At 40.5% G+C, this 18,819-nt stretch overlaps 1 protein-coding gene across 9 annotated transcripts in view; it reads left to right on the top strand.

Moving 5' to 3' along the window:
* The window catches only part of arid4a (AT-rich interactive domain 4A), a 96,550-nt gene that overhangs the window by 44,269 nt on the left and 33,462 nt on the right, over window positions 1-18,819 (top strand). For all 9 annotated transcript variants that reach the window (XM_067991545.1, XM_067991540.1, XM_067991541.1 and 6 more), the window contains 6 exons: window positions 1,033-1,112; window positions 2,408-2,484; window positions 3,828-3,985; window positions 7,962-8,034; window positions 8,809-8,903; window positions 15,465-15,562. In XM_067991545.1, coding sequence (XP_067847646.1) covers window positions 1,033-1,112; window positions 2,408-2,484; window positions 3,828-3,985; window positions 7,962-8,034; window positions 8,809-8,903; window positions 15,465-15,562 — 581 coding nt within the window. The remainder of the gene's footprint in view (window positions 1-1,032; window positions 1,113-2,407; window positions 2,485-3,827; window positions 3,986-7,961; window positions 8,035-8,808; window positions 8,904-15,464; window positions 15,563-18,819) is intronic.

The following is an 18,819-nucleotide window of genomic DNA, read 5'->3' as shown; positions in this document are numbered from 1 at the left end:
ATCCAGGAAGCCACTTATTCGTGGAGTCCAAAATTGACGTCAGCCAAGCAACTCTCCACTAAATTCGAAGACCTAAAGTGGTGTGCATGTACTCACATGTATGGACTTTATTGGATCATGGTTTAATTAACTACTTTCCCAACTGCCTACAGTGTAGTGGCACTGCCTGGTGTAGCACTAAAGTTTACAGACCAGATAGTCCAAGATTTTATTCCTGGTCTCTGCTGCGTTTGATGAACTCGGGGAGCATTTGGGTTGCTAAAGTTGGCCTTTTTGCCCCTGGACTTGAAAAGGGAAAAATCAGCTCGGGTTCAAGCTCCTGCGTGCAACCCAGTGACCCCCTGGTGGAAAGTATGGTTCTGGTGAGAACAAATGGGGCTCAACTGTGATAACCTTCCATAGTCAAATAGCTTACCAATGTTTGCTGTCTGGGTTTGCATATCAAGACACTTGGTAGGACTGCCAGTATCCATTCAATGTTATCTCTGCAAAAGGAAATTATTTTATAAGAGGTGGGGAGATGTCTTTGATTCGTTTCACATTTGCTGTTCCTTATTAAGCTTTAAATAAATGTTTGTGAAAATTTCAGTTTATATTTTGTCATTTTGCATTGTACTTAAGGGAGATGGGGCGGGTGTACTTTTCGTACAAACCACTCCTCCAACTCTACTATAATCAATTGAAGATGATATTTGCTACATATTAAGAGAAAGCTTTTAATTAAACAAACTATTTCCCCTCCCATTGCTATCTTCTGGCACTCTGAGCTGCTCTAATAACTTATGTTACAAAACATCCCAGTGTGGCTCTACATCTTGACTGTTTTGGGCTTACCTGGTAACAGATCTTAAGGTGATCATGATGAGAATTTTTTAATTCCAGTTGGGTGACATGTCTCCAGAGCATCTTGATGTATGAGCAGGGACCCACAGTGGCTTTAAATATTAACATATTTATTTTCCTAATCTTTTTGGCATTTCAGTTTTAGCTTTTAGAATCTTTTTTAAAAAAAACTCACCCTTTTCATTTCAGGTGCTCTCTCCAAGTTGCAGTGATGAAATCACCGTGAAAAAGGACCAGTGCTTAGTGCGATCCTTTGAAGACTCCAAATTGTAAGTGTAAATATGAAATGTATCGATATAAAACAAGCTGTTTAGCTTGTATGTTTTAGCTTGCAAGCTGTTTCAGTATGTAAACATACAAGATAATTACTCTCACCACAAGGGACCATCTCCCAAAAAAGTTCTATACTGGTTGTAGATAACATCCAGCATTGATTTATTTTAATCATTTTTGAATGTTGAAGTTCATTGTTAAGTGAAACTATACTTTTGGTTTCAATCCTTTTGGAGATGAGATCATTTTCTGCAAATGACACTGAATCTCAAGGAAGGTTTTCGTGGGCTTCAGAGCCATCTTTGAAATTGTATGCAAATATGGTTCACCTTTATTTTTAAAATAAGAAACTGTATGGTTGGGACTAAATTTTTTAAATCCTTAACAGCAAAAATATTTGACCTTAACAGCTTTTAAATTCTACTCCAAAAATTTCCCTGATATTTACAGGAAAACAATAGCACTATTGTGTCAGTAGTTTCTGTGGGGTTCTCTTGATCTCCCGCTGTAACTTCATCAGAAACCACGGAGGAACGGCATAAATGGCTATTCTACCCCGTGTTGTTTAATATCAAGCTTTGGTGGCCTACATTGTCTTTGGTCTTCTCCTACGTTCTTGTATAGTGATTATTGTTGCTCCTATTTGTAAATTGTTCCTTTAAAATAGTCTGGATGTGACTTGATCATTTCCTTTACACAATCATAATTGCTAAAGTTAAAACAAAAATGAAGACACTAAACCAGTTCATTCTCGTTACAGCATAATGTTTGGTTGATAGTTTAAATACTTAATTCTAACAAGACTCCACTAATCAGGATTGAATTGACCAAATCATGTGCAGCTCCCGCAAAGTAGAGTTTTCAAATGCTCAATTGTGCATTTTTAACCATCTACTCTCAAGTGTTCACAGACTGATAGATATAAAAAGCCATTCTTCATAAATCATTCTGTGACCATCTGCTCAGGAGAGGAGTTATAGGTGCAACAATTTTAAGAAGGACTTAAGGAGCAGAGTGCTTTAAATGTTACCTCCTCACGATTGTGTGTATTTGAAGTTCAGTTCTCGAAGGTAAATTTTGGGAATTGTGCAATGTGAAGTAACTGAGGTGGTGTGTGGAGGGGGACATTTTATTGAGGATGAAATGGCAGTACTTACAATTTTGTTTTTTTATTATTTTAAGTAGTTAATACTAGGATTGTGAAGTTTAACAGGATATCAGACTCTTTTTATGTGACAAAACCAGTACTCTTTTAAGCTGAACCTTGGTGTCTTTTTTTTTAAAACAACAGCTATCCTATAGCAAGAAAGGATATTAGAGAGCTCGACTGGGACAAAGTTTCAAAACCAGACCCAGTTGTTAAACAAGGTAAGGAGGCTGGCACCCAAGATGGAGTGAATTGCAAATCTTTTTCCTGGCAACTAGTTTTGCTAGTTGTGATCAGCATACTTGAATTTTGCCAATTATGAGGGCCCCTGCCTTTAGACAGTTAAACTTTAATGACATAGTGAGATGGTAGGGTAGAGCAGTGGATTGTGAAATACATACTTGTACTTCTGGTCTGTTGGTCTATTTGAGCAGGAGGTTGATTTTGTTCCATAAGGGGAATGCTGTGATCTGCAAGCTTTTTGTTTTATAATGGAGCCTCTAGTTGTTTTTTCCATTTGTAAACATGTTATAGTACCACTTGCGTTTATTGCAACTGCATTATCTTGTGATTTTTGATTGATATGTTGGAGGGAGTTTATGGCCCAAAGGATTAACAAGCTGTTCTTTGATTTCTGGGACTTGGTTCTAAATCTGTTCTACACAGGTGAAGCACAAGTCACTCCTCTGATAGCTGATAACCCAACGGGTGCTAAGTGAAATAATGTTAAACATTATATCGTATTTTAAGTTTGATCGAAAATATTTTAAATAATGAGCAGAAAAAATTGCATCTACAGATTTTTCAGTGTCTAGTAAACAGCCAAATCTATGAAATTTTGGATTGTCTGCATAGAAAATCTTCGTATTGGCAATGTAGTGTCAGGCATCACTTGCACACTGGGTGAAGCCCAGTTTCTTTGGTAAAGGTGGTGCCGTTTCTACTGGTGTTTGCTTTTAAAGAATTGTGTTCTCGGATAAATGTTTTTGCTAAACTTATGGTTGTATGTTCCATTGGTACTTCCACATTGTCATCTTCTGGGAGGAGGGTGGATTTAGGCCATGAGCTTCTATTTGGCTACCACCAGTCCATGATCAACAAAGAAGCATCCAGTGAAACTGAAGTTGCTAATGTTGGCTTGCTGTAGAGTTGTGTGAGGGGTTTTGATAGAGTAAATAAGGAGATAATATTTCCACTGACGGTTGGGTCAGTAAGCAGAGGACCCTGATTTAAGATAACTGGCAAAAGGATCAGAGGAGCGATGAGGAGAATTTTTTTTATGCTGCGAGATGTTATGATCTGGAATGTACTGTCTGAAAGGGCAGGGGAAGCAGATTCAATAGTAACTTTCAAAAGGGAATTGGCCAAATACTTGAAAAGGAAAAATTTGTAGGGCTATTTGGAAAGAGTCGGACTAATTGGATAACTCCTTTAAAAAGCCGGCACAGGTATGATGGGCCGAATGGCTCTTTCTGTGCTGTAAAGTTCTATGAATCTATGTTTTTCAGAATCAGCCACATTAATAAGACCTAACTGTTGCTGATACTATTTATTTCTCTTATAGCACTTGAAGAAGCTCACAAATTCTACCAGCGACGGATTGTTCCTGAGAGCTGGAAGGTGGACATGAGTGTTATCTTGGAATCCTCAAGTAGTGATGAGGAGGAGGAAGAGGAGGGGGAAGTTAAGAATGATGAGGAAGATGAGGAAAAGAAACAAGAGGTAGTAAATCTTTGCAGTTTCATTGGTCAATGTCCCTTGAAAATTTGGGATCAGAGCCTATCACAAGGAACTGGTTTCATTTTTTAGAATAATATATAAAGTTATGAGCACAATATACATGGGTTGAATTTTTTTAGCAGAACATTTTTCACAGAATTTTCTGTTGAATGAAGCTGAATGAAAGTATATGGGACATGAAGCAAACTAAAATCCTGAAGAAATCTGAATTGACTTGTGTTAAGATTAAAATATTTGTATTACGGCTCCTTTTTGTGCAACATATTAAGATTTTATATAAATTGCAAAATCTGACAGCAAGATGCTAAAAAAAAAGGTAAATTGAACAAAACAGTTTCACGTACTTTCCAACCACACTGCACTTACCACCCGGAAAAAAGCGAAGGCTACTTGTTTCCAAGCTTTTGGAAGTAAATGTCAACAACTCTACCTTATGTGCAGCAAAGCTGCTGCATTTGTAAAGCTAATAAATCAACTGGTCATCACATTTACCACAATTACAGTTTTTAGTTTCAGGATTCTAAATAAATATTCATGAATATGTGCATGCCCCCTCATTGAACATTGTACAGTCTTCTAAGGTAAAACAAATTGAAGCAGAGAAAATTGCATCCATAGATTTTTCAGTCTCCAGTGAACAGCTAAGCCTCTGAATTTTTGGCAGAACTGCTTAAAATTTTGGATTGTGTGTACAGAAATCAATCATATATCACATGGTGAAGCTCTGTTTCTTGAGTAAAGTTGGTTTCATTTCTACTGTTTGGTGTGATCAAGACTGCACTGCAGATATAGAATTGATTTAAAACCTTGCTGCATGTTCAAGCTGAAATGGGTGGGTGTCCACTCCACTTCCTACATGGTTGCCCTAGCAACAGGCTGGTGGTTTCATCATGAGCATGCTCAAAAGTAACTAAGAAGACTTCGCAGCAGCTTGGCAGACAGCCTGTGGAAGTTTGCCAGATATTTTCAAATGGGCTTTCCATGACTTTAACTTAATGTTGGATTTTTTTTTTTCCAGACCCAAAAAGCAACGGTAAAGTTAAGTAACTATGTTAATCAGTTAATTAGGAAAGAGATTGAAACGCCAGCACTTTATGCATTTTGACTTAGTGCAGATAGATTGTGCTACACATTTTTGACTCCTTTATGGTTATAGATTGTTTGACTTGCTGTGAAGTGAAAGTAAATGTTTTTTGTTCTGAATGCCTCCACCATTATCATATGTGTGTATGAATTAAAAAAAAAATTCTTGGCTTTTTAATCATACATTACCTCAACTAAGCAGATTTTTTTGTAACTGGTTATCTTTATGCATACAATAAAACTTTCACTTGTAGCATATTTATTGCACCTCAAGTGTTGCACTTGTAATTTAAAAATTGTTAAGTATGCAAAATGATTCTCCCGCTTGCACCAGATTGGCTTAAATAACATATCTATAAAACAACAAAATTACAGCTGGGCAGACAACCTACTAGTGAACAAATGGCATCTTAAAAAGAGAGTGAAAGCCAGTCACTTCCTGTTAGTTTCTTCTGGCCTTTCCCTAAGGTGAGCAACTGAAGATTTACATGCAGTTGCAAATTTGGGGAGACATTGCCCTAAGAAAGAGTAAAAAGGCTCGAATTAATCTCAGAGTGTATCTATTTACAGCTCTTCCCTACAGGGCACTGTTGAGCAGCTGGAGGATTAGATTTCTGCTGTAGTCTAGTTAGACTTGGTGCACTTAAAAGGACTTGGTGCATTTGAAAGAACAGGCCAAAGTAAACACCGTTGCACCTTTGCAGCTGACAGTTTCGTCAAGGCAGTCCCATTAATGCCTATTAGGAAATGGCTATCAAGATGTAGATACTCAACTATTTTTATAATGATCCATTTTATAATGATCCTACTTATTTGGTCCATTGTGAGCTATATGGTACAATGCTTCTATCATACAGCATGTCCTCCAATTTATCATGAGCAATGCCATGAGAGATCTTCTAGTAGAAATGAAACTGTTGTGATCTGTTTTTGCAGCAGGTAATTGTTTAAACAATATGCTCTCCAATTTTTAGTAATGGTTGCATTAAGAAAGCAGGGGACTCACTGTGTTGGTAAACGTCATTTTGACCTTTAGCATGCCATAAGTATTTTATTTCCTAACAACCACGATTATTTCGGTTGACAATTGCCATCTAATAAAATACTGTTGCATCTGTCCTGTGCCATTTTGGCTGCCAAGTGCATAAACGTTAAACTCCTGACATCAGAGATCACTATTTTTCTCCCATTTCTTCTTTCCTTCCCCAACCACCAACCACCACCACCCGCCCCCCCCGCCCCGCCCCGCCCCGCCCCAAAACTGAAGGGCATTTGTACCGTCTATAGATAAGTACGCTTTTTTTTATTTAATGGGCAGGTCACGGAGTGACACTGCAGCTCTTAAGATTTTTCATGTGTAATGTATAAAATGTTCCTTTTTATGACTTGATTAAAAGTACTGCTATAATTGAAAAATGATCAGCAATTGATCGATTTTGATTAGCAATTTTTCCAACATGTACAACCTCCTTGAATCAATTGTTGGAGATTGCATAATAAATTAGTGATTCAAAACTACAGATTGTACAGTGACTACTCTGGAGTAAACTGCATCAAATATTTTCAGACTGCAATTAGCCTTGAGCTCAAACCAGTAGTCGCTTGTTGATGTATCTTTCATATGTATGTTTACCATTTTACTGTCAGTTCCTTGGAATGATGTTGCCAAGAGTGAGTAGAAGTGTACTTGCTACTTGTTTCTCACTTCAATTCCCTCCTCCCCACCTCCCCAGAATATAGCTTCTTCAAAGTGCAATTGTAACTACTAATCACTTGCTTAAGGATAATATAGAATCAATTGGTATTTGTGATCAAGTACTTACTTGTGCTAGAACATAGGCAGTCACTTGCTTGTTGCACATGTTCTGTCTTGCAGTGATATCCAGTGAAGGGAACCTCCTCAGTTCTCAGTTTACATACATTTTTGCAAAATGTCTTGTGAAACAGAAGTTGAGCATCCAGAAAATTGGATTTGCATAAGATTGCAGGAGCAAGATTGAAATATTTTGGAGAGGGAGGAGAAATGAGGAGCAAGAGGCAAACACACTACTCACTTATAGTGACATCACTCAGGAGGATTGAGAATTGAATCATAGAATCATACAGCAGCAAAGGAGGCCATTCGGCCCACTGTATCTCTGCTGGCTCTTTGAAGAGCTATCCAATTTGTCCCACTCTACTGGTCTTTTCCCATAGCCCTGAAAATTTCTCCTTTTTCAAGTATATACCAATTCCCTTTTGAAAGTTACTATTAAACCTGCTTCCACCACCCTTTCAGGTAGTGCATTCCAGATCGTAACAATGTGCTGCATAAAAAAAAATCTAATTTTCCCCCCTGGATTTTTTGCCAATTATTTTAAACCTGTGTCCTCTGGTTACACACCCTCCTGCCAGTGGAAACAGTTTCTCCCTATCTACCTTGGGTTTTGATAGAGTAGATGGGGAGAAACTGAAGGTATTGTGCTTCCAGTCAGTCTGGTGCTTTAGTGGTGGATCTAACTGCTACAGTCATAGGCATTTTCCTTTTAGTCACTAACATCCAAAATTAAATGTTTTCATATTTCAAAAAAGTGCTGTGATTTGCAGGTCTGTATATATTGATCTATAGCATTCACACCAAGGATAAATCAGCTGTTTGAAAAGAATCAAAATTTGAAAATTTAAAATCGTTCCTTGTTCAATTGCTGATGTATATGCCAAAGCTAATAGAAGTATAGCTGCAGCCTGTACAAGACGTTGAGATTGTTAGATTTGTGAATACCCTGTCTGCTGATGTTTACGTAGCATTTGATCATGGTTCCTAATTGTAGCTCTTATCATTATGGGGCCAGATGGGTTTTCTACTGTTTGACTGTTGATATCTGTGTCTCTCCAGTCAGAGGAGGAGCTTGATCCCGAAGAGAGAGACAACTTCTTGCAGCAACTCTACAAGTTTATGGAGGATAGGGGTAAGGGCTTCTTTAAAACTGAAGCTGGCCTTTTATGATATGTATATATTTTGACTTATTAATCTGCTCCTTAGTGTTCCTAGATTTAATGCAATCTGTGGGCAAAATCAATAAATAAGCAATTAGAAGTGTTTTTTAATTAAAATATACATGAAAATGACTTCAAAAATACTTTTGTAACTAAGACTAAAAAGTGTTGAGAAAAATAAAAACCTACTTCAAATAAGTCACTATACAGTGACCTTACCCAAGAGGAAGTCCTCTGCCAGTGCTGCTTTATAACAGGTCACTGAGATTTCAATTCATACACAGCAGTACTGTGAATCTCAGCTGGGAATGCTAAGTAAATTTCCGCCATCATTTTGGGGAGGTCAAGTAATGCAGGATGGAGTGCTTTAATAGGATGCACAGCTCATTCTTCCATCTGCAATTTAATGAGCACAAAAATTCACCAAAAATAAACATTTTAAATAATTCTAAACTCCTGGATTGTATGTCTAGCCATCATTAACCAATCATGGACATATATTTGAGTTCATGAATATGATACAGTTGTTTGGCCTGGTGACATAAAATAAGGTAAACCAAGTGAAAACCTACTAAAGTCAGGATGTATTTTGATGGTATGCTATGATGGTACACTGAGATTTTTGTAAAATTCTATGGAATCGTGTGAAGATCTGTATATTTCTCGGATTAAAAATCTCTGAATTATTAAATGAGAAATAGCTTTTTGTATATTAGGGATATAACCAATTGAATTACATTTTCTAGGAACACCTATCAATAAACCACCTGTACTGGGCTATAAGGATCTGAATCTCTTCAAACTTTTCAGACTGGTATATCGACATGGTGGCTGTGACAATGTGAGTTGCCCTAATTTGGACACGTTGTAATAGAAAAGTGATATTTTCTTCAGCTCAAGGAGCAAAGCAATTTAATTGTCATGAGTTTGTATTTTTGTTTTAATATACAAGTTGATTTTTTTCTATGTGCTTTATAATAAGGTTTTGCATTCCAAGTTTATTTGGAATTATTAAGCTAGCACCTGCAGCTTAGCAGTGAACTCTTCAATTTTCAATTAAAAAAGACCTTTTTGAGGTGTGTGTGGTTTTTCTCTCTCTCTTATTTGCATTTGGTGGGAGGAGCCTAATTATCTAATCTGTCATTTGTAAACCCCAATTGCTTACACTAAAATTAAGGATTATTATAGATGGACACGATTTAAGAATGTTTCCAGTTTATTTCAGTTGGGTTTTGTGTGACCTTTGAGGAGGAGTAAGGAGTCCTACTTCATAGATTGTTGGACTGATGACTGCTGAAATACAGGAGTTATAAGTTTGATTTATTCCATTGAGTTTATTCTACAAGATATCTCCCAAAGGAAAACTTAGCAGCCATTGTGGGAAAAAAAACTATTATAATACATTAAGATTTCATAACACTACCAGAGGTTAAGGAGTGAATGGTCCTGACTGTTGACTTTGTGCAGTGTGAATATGTTTGCCATATATGCATAATGGAATTTTGACTGTATTTATTTCTAAATTACATGTTCCTGTCCCTCTGGCTTTCTCCCATCACCACTGAAATATTCTTTTCACCACTCTGGTTCTCTTGCACTGTACACTGTTCTGTTGCACAGAGAATGGCCTAACAATAAGTCTAAAATATTTGCCATGCCAGCCTGTGAGGTGTTCAAGAATGGCTTGGGGCAACTTGCTTGAAGTTCCTTCCTTGTAGGCTTGTACAGGGCCTCTGCTTTGCACCATCCTTGAAAAAGCTAAAATAAGGAACTCTTTTTAAAAAAAAAACCACTGGTACAAACTAGTATGTTGTGCTTTCTTGCATTCCTATTTTGATGCCCAAGATGAAAAATTTGCATTCATTTAACATAACCCTTCTGAAATGTAAAGAATGGATAAATAGTTGTTCATGTTACATTTTTAAAATTTTACCAGATATTTCTTTTGTGCTTAGTATCAAGCACCAGGTGAACCCTCCTATGAACTGAAGTGTGACCGTGCACAATATCTGATATGTAGCATTATTCCTGGGTCAAACAGAAACCCTTGTTACTGTACTTCGCTTACTGAATATAACATGAGCCCTCTCACGATCTACTAGCCTTCGGATAGTGTTAGAATGAACACGCTGTCAGATAGTGGTTTTGGCTGTCAATTGTGGAACATGTTTATGAAAAGTAACAGATAAGCAGTAGCAAGGGACATTACAGTACCACCCTTCATGAACTAATAATACTAAACCTGGGTCAACATGTGTATTGTAACTTATTTGTGGGAGTTCATAATGGCCCACCTAACTTCACAAATCACTTTCATCTCTGCAGTATAGTGATATAAGAAAAACTGGTGAGCGGAGACTTCCAATGATATAACCTGGCCTGCCTCCTTCCATCTCAGGAGACCAAAGAGTGATTCATAAATAATAGCTATACAGAGGAAAGGTTTCCTAAAGCAGCGCTGTCCAATAGAAATTGTTGACTAGCCAGAGACGTGACTACGGCGATACTGTTTTAGCCACATGCACTAATTTTAATAGAAGACTCTTTACACACAATACAGGTAAATGTATTTCATGTGTATTTTAATAAACAAACATCTGACAACATTCAGTGTGAAACTTTTCAGTCTTTCTCTTTCACCGAAGATTGGATTACTGGCATGAATTTATCAAACACAGCACATCTTAGTTCAGTTTCTAGATATTTGTCCAGCAGTTGTGGTGGTACTTAGACTTCATCAGTGTGATTGCTGAGAATGTTAACTTTCACAACAAGACGCTCCAGACCTGCTCCTGCACTCCATCCAAAACATGGCTGGATGCTGCTTGCCCTTGGCCATGATGTGCCCTGTTGCAGCTGCTCGTTATTAGTTTGGCTTGCTTTCTTCTGTTGACCTGGAGTGGTTTTCCGACTGGTCAAGCTGACCATGGTGAGAACTCCACTTTCCATACAATGTTTCTGATGGTTCCATGGTGCAGAAGTCTGACGTTTTCACCTGCGTTACACACTACTTTAGCAGATAACCAATAAGCAGTAACCATGGACTTAAAGCACATACAAAGATCAAAAAACACACTCACACTCTGCTTTTCGTCTTACCAACAAACACTAAAAGGTTCAAGTGCACATGCATACATCATGCAAATATGAGTATTGAGATCTCATTTCCAATTATAGTGTCTTATCACTCAATTTTTATTTATTAATCAAAAATGCAATCAGCCACATCTGGATTCCCTTTTAGCCACATGCTAATGGCTAATGCATTCGGCAACGCAGTCCTAAAGTACCCATCCATAGATGGATACCTAAAGAAGGTTATAAGGCCGTGTGAAGTCATGAGAGCTGATGGCTTTGCAGTTAAAATATAATAAGATTGTCTGGACTTATGATGCAACTGACCATTCACAGCACAAAGCAAGTGAACAAGGTTGCAATTAGCGCATTGATATACGACACATTAAGTTTAATCACAGCTGGCTTCAGAGTGTTCTGATGATGTTTGTATATTCAGCTAGACTAGCAGTTGTAGTGAGGCAAATTTAAACTGAGCAGCCTAAGACTTATGATTCATAAAGTGTTGGAGCTCCTTATTTGTTATGGTGCATGCACTATGAATTGTATGTCAAGTGAGCACATTGGGAATTTTGCTCAAGAAAAGTGCTCTATAAATGTAAATTATTTGTTGTTCTTGCTTCAGTGACCATTGGTGCCTCATAGATGCAGCTGTACGCACTTTAATTGGCTAAATGTTTTCTTCTGTCCTATACTTTGCTATAAGACAGAAGAAAACATTTGTGTGCTTTTGTGCAGAGTCCTATTATGCTGTTTTTTTTATTCATTCATGGGATGTGGGTGTCATTGACAAGACCAGCATTTATTGCCCATTCCTAATTGCCCTTGAGAAGGTGGTGGTGAGCCGCCGCCTTGAACCGCTGCAGTCTGTGTGGTGAAGGTTCTCCCACAGTGCTGTCAGGAAGGGAGTTCCAGGATTTTGACCCAGCGACGATGAAGGAACGGTGATATATTTCCAAGTCGGGATGGTGTGTGACTTGGAGGGAAATGTGCAGGTGGTGTTGTTCCCATGTGCCTGCTGCCCTTGTCCTAGATGGTAGAGGTCACGGGTTTTGGTGGTGCTGTTGAAGAAGCCGTGGTGAGTTGCTGCGGTGCATCCTTTAGATGGTACAGACTGCAGCCACGGTGCGCTGGTGGTGAAGGGAGTGAATGTTTAGGGTGGTAGATGGGGTGCCAATCAAGCGGGCTGCTTTGTCCTGGATGGTGTTGAGCTTCTTGAGTGTTGTTGGAGCTGCACTCATCCAGGCAAGTGGAGAGTATTGCATCACACTCTCGACTTGTGCTTTGTGGATGGTGGAAAGGCTTTGGAGAGTCAGGAGGTGAGTCACTCGGTGCAGAATCCAGTCTCTGACCTGCTCTTGTAACCACTGTATTTATGTGGGCAGTCCAGTTAAGTTTCTGGTCAATGGTGACCCCCCAGGATGTTGATGGAGGGGGATTTGGCGATGATAATGCCGTTGAATGTCAAGGGGAGGTGGTTGGACTCTCTCTTGGTGGAGATAGTCATTGTCTGGCGCGAATGTTACTTGCTACTTATCAGCCCAAGCCTTGATGTTGTCCAGGTCTTGCTGCATCTGGGCATGGACTGCTTCATTATCTGAGGAGTTGCGAATGGAACTGAACACTCTGCAATCATCAGTGAACATCCCCATTTCTGACCTTATGTTGGAAGGAAGGTCATTGATGAAGCAGCTGAAGATGGTTAGACCCAGGACACTGTCCTGAGGAACTCCTGCAGCATTGTCCTGGGGCTGAGATGATTGGTCTGCAACAACCATTACCATCTTCCTTTGTGCTAGGTATGACTCCAGCCACTGGAGAGTTTTCCCCCTGATTCCCATTGACTTCAATTTTACTAGGGCCCCTTGATGCCACACACGGTCAAATGCTGCCTTGATGTGAAGGGCAGTCACTCTCACCTCACCTCTAGAATTCAGCTCTTTTGTCCATGTTTGGACCAAGGGTGTAATGAGGTCTGGAGCCGAGTGGTCCTGGCGGAATCCAAACTGAGCATTGGTGAGCAGGTTATTGGTGAGTAAGTGTCGTTTGATAGCACTGTTGATGACACCTTCCATCACTTTGCTGATGATTGAGAGTAGACTGATGGGGCGGTAATTGGCCGGATTGGATTTGTCCTGCTTTTTGTTTATCAGGACATACCTGGGCAATTTTCCACATTGTCGGGTAGATGCCAGTGTTGTTGCTGTACTGGAGCACAAGTCTTCAGCACTACAGCCGGGATGTTGTGGGGTCCCATAACCTTTGTTGTATCCAGTGCACTCAGCCGTTTCTTGATATCACGTGGAGTGAATCGAATTGGCTGAAGACTGGCTTCTGTGATGGTGGGGTATCGGGAGGAGGCTGAGATGGATCATCCACTTGGCACCTCTGGCTGAAGATGGTTGCAAACGCTTCAGCCTTGTCTTTTGCACTCACGTGCTGGACTCTGCCATCATTGAGGATGGGGATTCACGGAGCCTCTTCTTTCCATTTGTTGTTTGATTGTCCACCACCATTCACGACTGGATGTGGCAGGACTGCAGCGCTTTGATCTGATCTGTTGGTTGTGGAATCGCTTAGCCCTGTCTATATCATTTTGCTTCCACTCTTTAGCATGCATGTAGTCTTGTTTTGTCGCTTCACCAGGTTGGCACCTCATTTTTAGATACGCCTGGTGCTGCTCCTGGCATGAACCATGGTTGACCCCCTGGCTTGTTGGTAATGGTAGAATGAGGAATATGCTGGGCCATGAGGTTACAGATTGTGCAGGAATACAATTCTGCTGATGATGGCCCACAGCGCCTCATGGATGTCCAGTTTTGAGCTGCTAGATCTGTTCTGAATCTATCCCGTTTAGCACGGTGGTAGTGCCACACAACACGTTGGATGGTATCCTCAGTGTGAAGATGGGACTTCGTCTCCACAAGGACTGTGCGGTGGTCACTCCTACCAATACTGTCATGGACAGATGCATCTGCAACAGGTAGATTGGTGAAGACGAGGTCAAGTAGGTTTCTCCGTGGTGTTGGTTCGCTCACCACCTGTCGCAGGCCCAGTCTGGCAGCTATGTCCTTCAGGACTTGGCCAGCAGTGGTGCTACCGAGCCACTCTTGGTGATGGACATTGAAGTCCCCCACCCAGAGTACATTCTGTGCCCTTGCTACCCTCATTGCTTCCTCCAAGCAGTGCTCAAAATGGAGGAGGACTGATTCATCAGCTGAGGGAGGGCGGTAGGTGGTAATCAGCAGAAGGCTTCCTTGCCCATATTTGACCTGATGCCATGAGTTTTCATGGGGTCCAGAGTCAATGTTGAGGACTCCCAGGACCACTCCCTCCTGACTGTATATCACTGTACCACCACCTCTGGTGGGTCTGTCCTGCCGGTGGGACAGGACATACCCAGGGATGGTGATGGAAGAGTCTGGGACGTTGGCTGAGAGGTATGATTTTGTCCTGTCCGGTGCCTGGTGGTTCATCCGGTTTTATTCTTATTGTGACTTTCTGTAGCGAGATTGTGCAACTGAGTGGCTTGCTAGGCCATTTCAGAGGGTGATTAGGAATCAACCACATTGCTGTGGGTCTGGAGTCATATGTAGGCCAGACCGGATAAGGACGGCAGGTTTACTTCCCTAAAGGACATTAGTGAACCAGATTGGTTTTTACGACAATCCAGTAGTTTCACGGTAACATAACCGCTATGCTCCCGTACCTGTTCTTAGATGAACCGATCTCCTTTATGGCGAAAACATGGAGTGATGATCTTGTTGCACTATGCTATTCGAAATTGTGTACATTAAAATGCTATCTCAAATATACAGTGGATGTCATTTAAGTGAATCTTTCTGTTAAGTGAGTCATCGAAATGGAAAATTTACGACTGCTCTCGGTACATTATATTCACTCCCGTTAACTGAATCATTTTAGCTGGAAGTGCCTGTGCAATATATTTTTGCCCAATTACATATATTTAAAACTCAAATATACACTTTCTGTGTAAATTATTTAATGATATCTCTTATTTTAGCAATCTTTAGAAAACTGCCACGGTTCCTGAAAATCGCCCAATACAATACACAACCAATTATGTAACTAGAAATTCTCGAATATTTTATTGATGAATTCCTGTAAAGTTGATATTGCTATGTGGCAAATGAGTCTTTCACTTAACAAGAATTGATTGTGTTCACCATCATTGGTGTAACAGCGGAATTGTACTAAACTGGATTTCATTAACTATTATAGAATATTGTTTAATTTTTTTAAAATTATGACCCGGTCATTGTAAGGTAGCTGGAATAGAGCCACTAAATTCTGCTTCTTTCTGTAGATTGACAGTGGTTCCGTGTGGAAGCAAATATACATGGACCTTGGCATTCCAATTCTGAACTCTGCTGCCTCCTACAATGTAAAAACTGCTTATAAGAAGTAAGTAGTTCTGATATATTTACTTTTTCATGTAAAATTCAGTTCAGTCATTGGATAATTTTTTGTGTATATGGAGACTAAGATTCACTTTAAAAATCATGCATTTTTGATTGACACGCACCATCTGCATTTGTACTGCTTTTTCCAGTGCTGCTCTGAAACTCGTTAGGGGGTCTCTACAACAGCCCTGCGATAGAGCATTTTAAACCCAGTTCAAGTGCGGAGAAAAGATCCAGGACTGGTGATGCAACTGCCTACACATTGATATCTTGCAAAAAGTTATCCAAGGGGTGTAGGTGGGGGACCAGACATGGTAGGTTTCCTTGAAGCTGCTTTTGGACTGGGACAAATGGGGATATCTCAATTTATTTCATGAGCCTTCCTGGGAAGAGAGAGGGTGAAACTTTACATCTTCACATAAGAAGTATTTACATTTTTCCTTCAATCCTCCTTCCCTATAACATTTCCATTTAATTCACTACATGAATAGGGCATGCATGGCTGCAAATGATCTGACTTCAAGCAGGTACGTAATTCAAGAGCAACTTGTGGTTGTATAATTTGTTTTGCATTGTACTAATATTCTGAACAACACTGAATTCTTCAGAATTTTTTTTTATCCTCTTACCACTGAGCAAGATGGTCTGGATCCGCATGTAACGGATTCACAAACATTTCCCAGATTTCTTAGTTGCAGCTTGTTGATGTGGAATGTGTAAACTTTTTCAATTTCTGTGTGGCCAGGACAGATTGAAGGACGTAAATGGGCAGGTAATCTTTCTGTTTAAACAAACTTGCATATAATGGCAAGATTCTGTTTTAAGGAAAATGTTACCAGACTGAATGCTGAAAAGGGGTAAGTGAAATAAATGGTCCAATTCCCTGTGGCTAGTTTTTAAAAAAAAATGTTTATAGGGTATCATGAGTGAACTCTCTTAACTGATGTAAGGATACCATAGGGCAACAGGATTCTCTTGAAGTGCGCTGCTCAATAATATGGGATCGCTGTTTGAAACACCTATGATTTTTCTCAAGATTCTGCTGCCTACTACTGGCTGAGTATTTTGTTGTGCTGATACCAAATAATCAGATAATAAGAAAGTAACAGCCCAAGAGTAGTCTGTTTCTGCTCTAGATTTTTCTCTTGGGTTTAGTTTATCAGGCTACTTCTGCAGGTGAGCTCTCGCTCCCTGTGATTCAAGAGTGTGCCTTTACTTACCAATTTGTACTGAGCCCAGGGGTCGACCATTACATGATCTTCCTTAACTTTAGAAGGAAGTAGAATAAATAGACCATGGCGTAACCAATAAATGCTAAACAGATTTATTAGAAACAATGTTCATTTATATAGCGTCTTTTATGTCTCCAGATGTCCCAAAGCGCTTTACAACCTGAAGTGTTTGCAACCATCTTCAGCCAGAAGTGCCGAGTGGATGATCCTTCTCAGCCTCCTCCTGAGGTCCCTACCATCACAGATGCCAGTCTTCAGCCAATTCGATTCACTCCACGTGACATCAAGAAACGGCTAAGTGCACTGGACACGGCAAAGGCTATGGGCCCTGACAACATCCCGGCTGTAGTGCTGAAAACCTGTACTCCAGAACTAGCCATGCCTCTAGCCAAGCTGTTCCAGTACAGCTACAACACTGGCATCTACCCGACAATGTGGAAAATTGCCCAGGTATGTCCTGTCCACAAAAAGCAGGACAAATCCAACCCGGCCAATTACTGCCCTATTAGCCTACTCCCAATCATCAGCAGAATGACAGTAGGAGTTGTCAACAGTGCTTTCGAACAGCACCTGCTCACCGATGCTCAGTTTGGGTTCCGCCAGGACCACTCGGTTCCAGACCTCATTACAGCCTTGGTCCAAACATGGACACAAGTGCTGCATTCCAGAGGTGAGGTGAGCGTGACTGCCCTTGACATCAAGGCAGCATTTGACCGAATGTGGCATTAAGGAGCCCTAGTCACTGGGGAACAGGGGGAAAACTCTCCAGTGGGTGGAGTCATTCCTGGCACAAAGAAGATGGTTGTAGTAGTTGGAGGCCAATCTTCTCAGCCCCAGGACATTGCTGCAGGAGTTCCTGAGGGCAGCGTCCTAGGCCCAACTATCTTCAGCTGCTTCATCAATGACTTTATCTCTATCATGTTAGAAGTGGGGCTGTTTGCTATTAATTGCACAGTGACCATCTCATTCGCAATTCCTCAGATAATGAAGCAGTCCATGCCTGCATACAGCAAGACCTGGATAACATCCAGGATTGGGCTGATGAGTGGCAAGTGAAATTTACACCAGGAAATGACCATCTCAAAGAAGAGAGAACCTAATCACCTCCCCTTGACATTCAATGGCATTACCATCGCCGAGTCCCCCACCATCAACATCCTGGGGGTCACAGTTGACCAGAAACCCCACTGGACCAGCCATATAAATGCTGTGGCTACTAGAGCAGGTCAGAGGCTGGGTGTTCTACAGTGTGTGACTCACCATCTGGCTCCCCAAAGCCTCTCCACCACTTACCACAAGTCAGGGATGTGATGGAATGTTCTCCATGGATGGGTGCAGCTGCAAGAACACACAAGAAGTTCGACACCATCGAGGACAAAGCAGTCCACTTGATCGACACCTTATCCACTAGTCTAAACGTCCACCCCCTGCACCACCGGCATGACGTGGCTACAGTGTGTACTATCTACAGGATGCACTGCAGCAATTTGCCACGGCTTTTTTGGCAGCACCTCGCAAACCCGCGACCTCCACCAGCTAGAAGGACCACGGCAGCAGGTGCATGAGAACACCATTAACTCCAAGTTTCCCTCCAAGTCACACACCATCCTGACTTGGATATATATTGCCTTTCCTTGATTGTCGCTATGTCAAAATCCTGAAACTCCCTACCCAACAGCATTGTTGGGAGTACCATCACCACAAAATCTGCAGTGGTTCAAAAAGAAGGGCCACCACCACTTTTTCAATTGTAACTAGGGATGGGCAAAAAATGCTGGCCCGACCAACGTCGCTCACATTCTGAAAATGAATTTTTATAGAACAACCAATTAACTACCTTTTAAGTGTAATCACTGTTGCTTTGTAGGAAAACCGGTAAATGGTTAAGTGAACAAAAGCAGTGACTTATTTTAAATTGGTTGTAGTTACAGGCCAAACTATCCACCCTTGGAATAAAGAATATATTAAAAAGTTGCACCTGCTGTGCTAAACTGCAATCTAAACACTACATGCATCTCTAAATATT

Source organism: Heptranchias perlo, chromosome 10 (assembly GCF_035084215.1).
Source record: "Heptranchias perlo isolate sHepPer1 chromosome 10, sHepPer1.hap1, whole genome shotgun sequence".
NCBI lineage: Eukaryota > Metazoa > Chordata > Chondrichthyes > Hexanchiformes > Hexanchidae > Heptranchias > Heptranchias perlo.
Note: the sequence above shows the minus strand (reverse complement) of the source record. Positions and strands in the feature narration are given on the sequence as shown.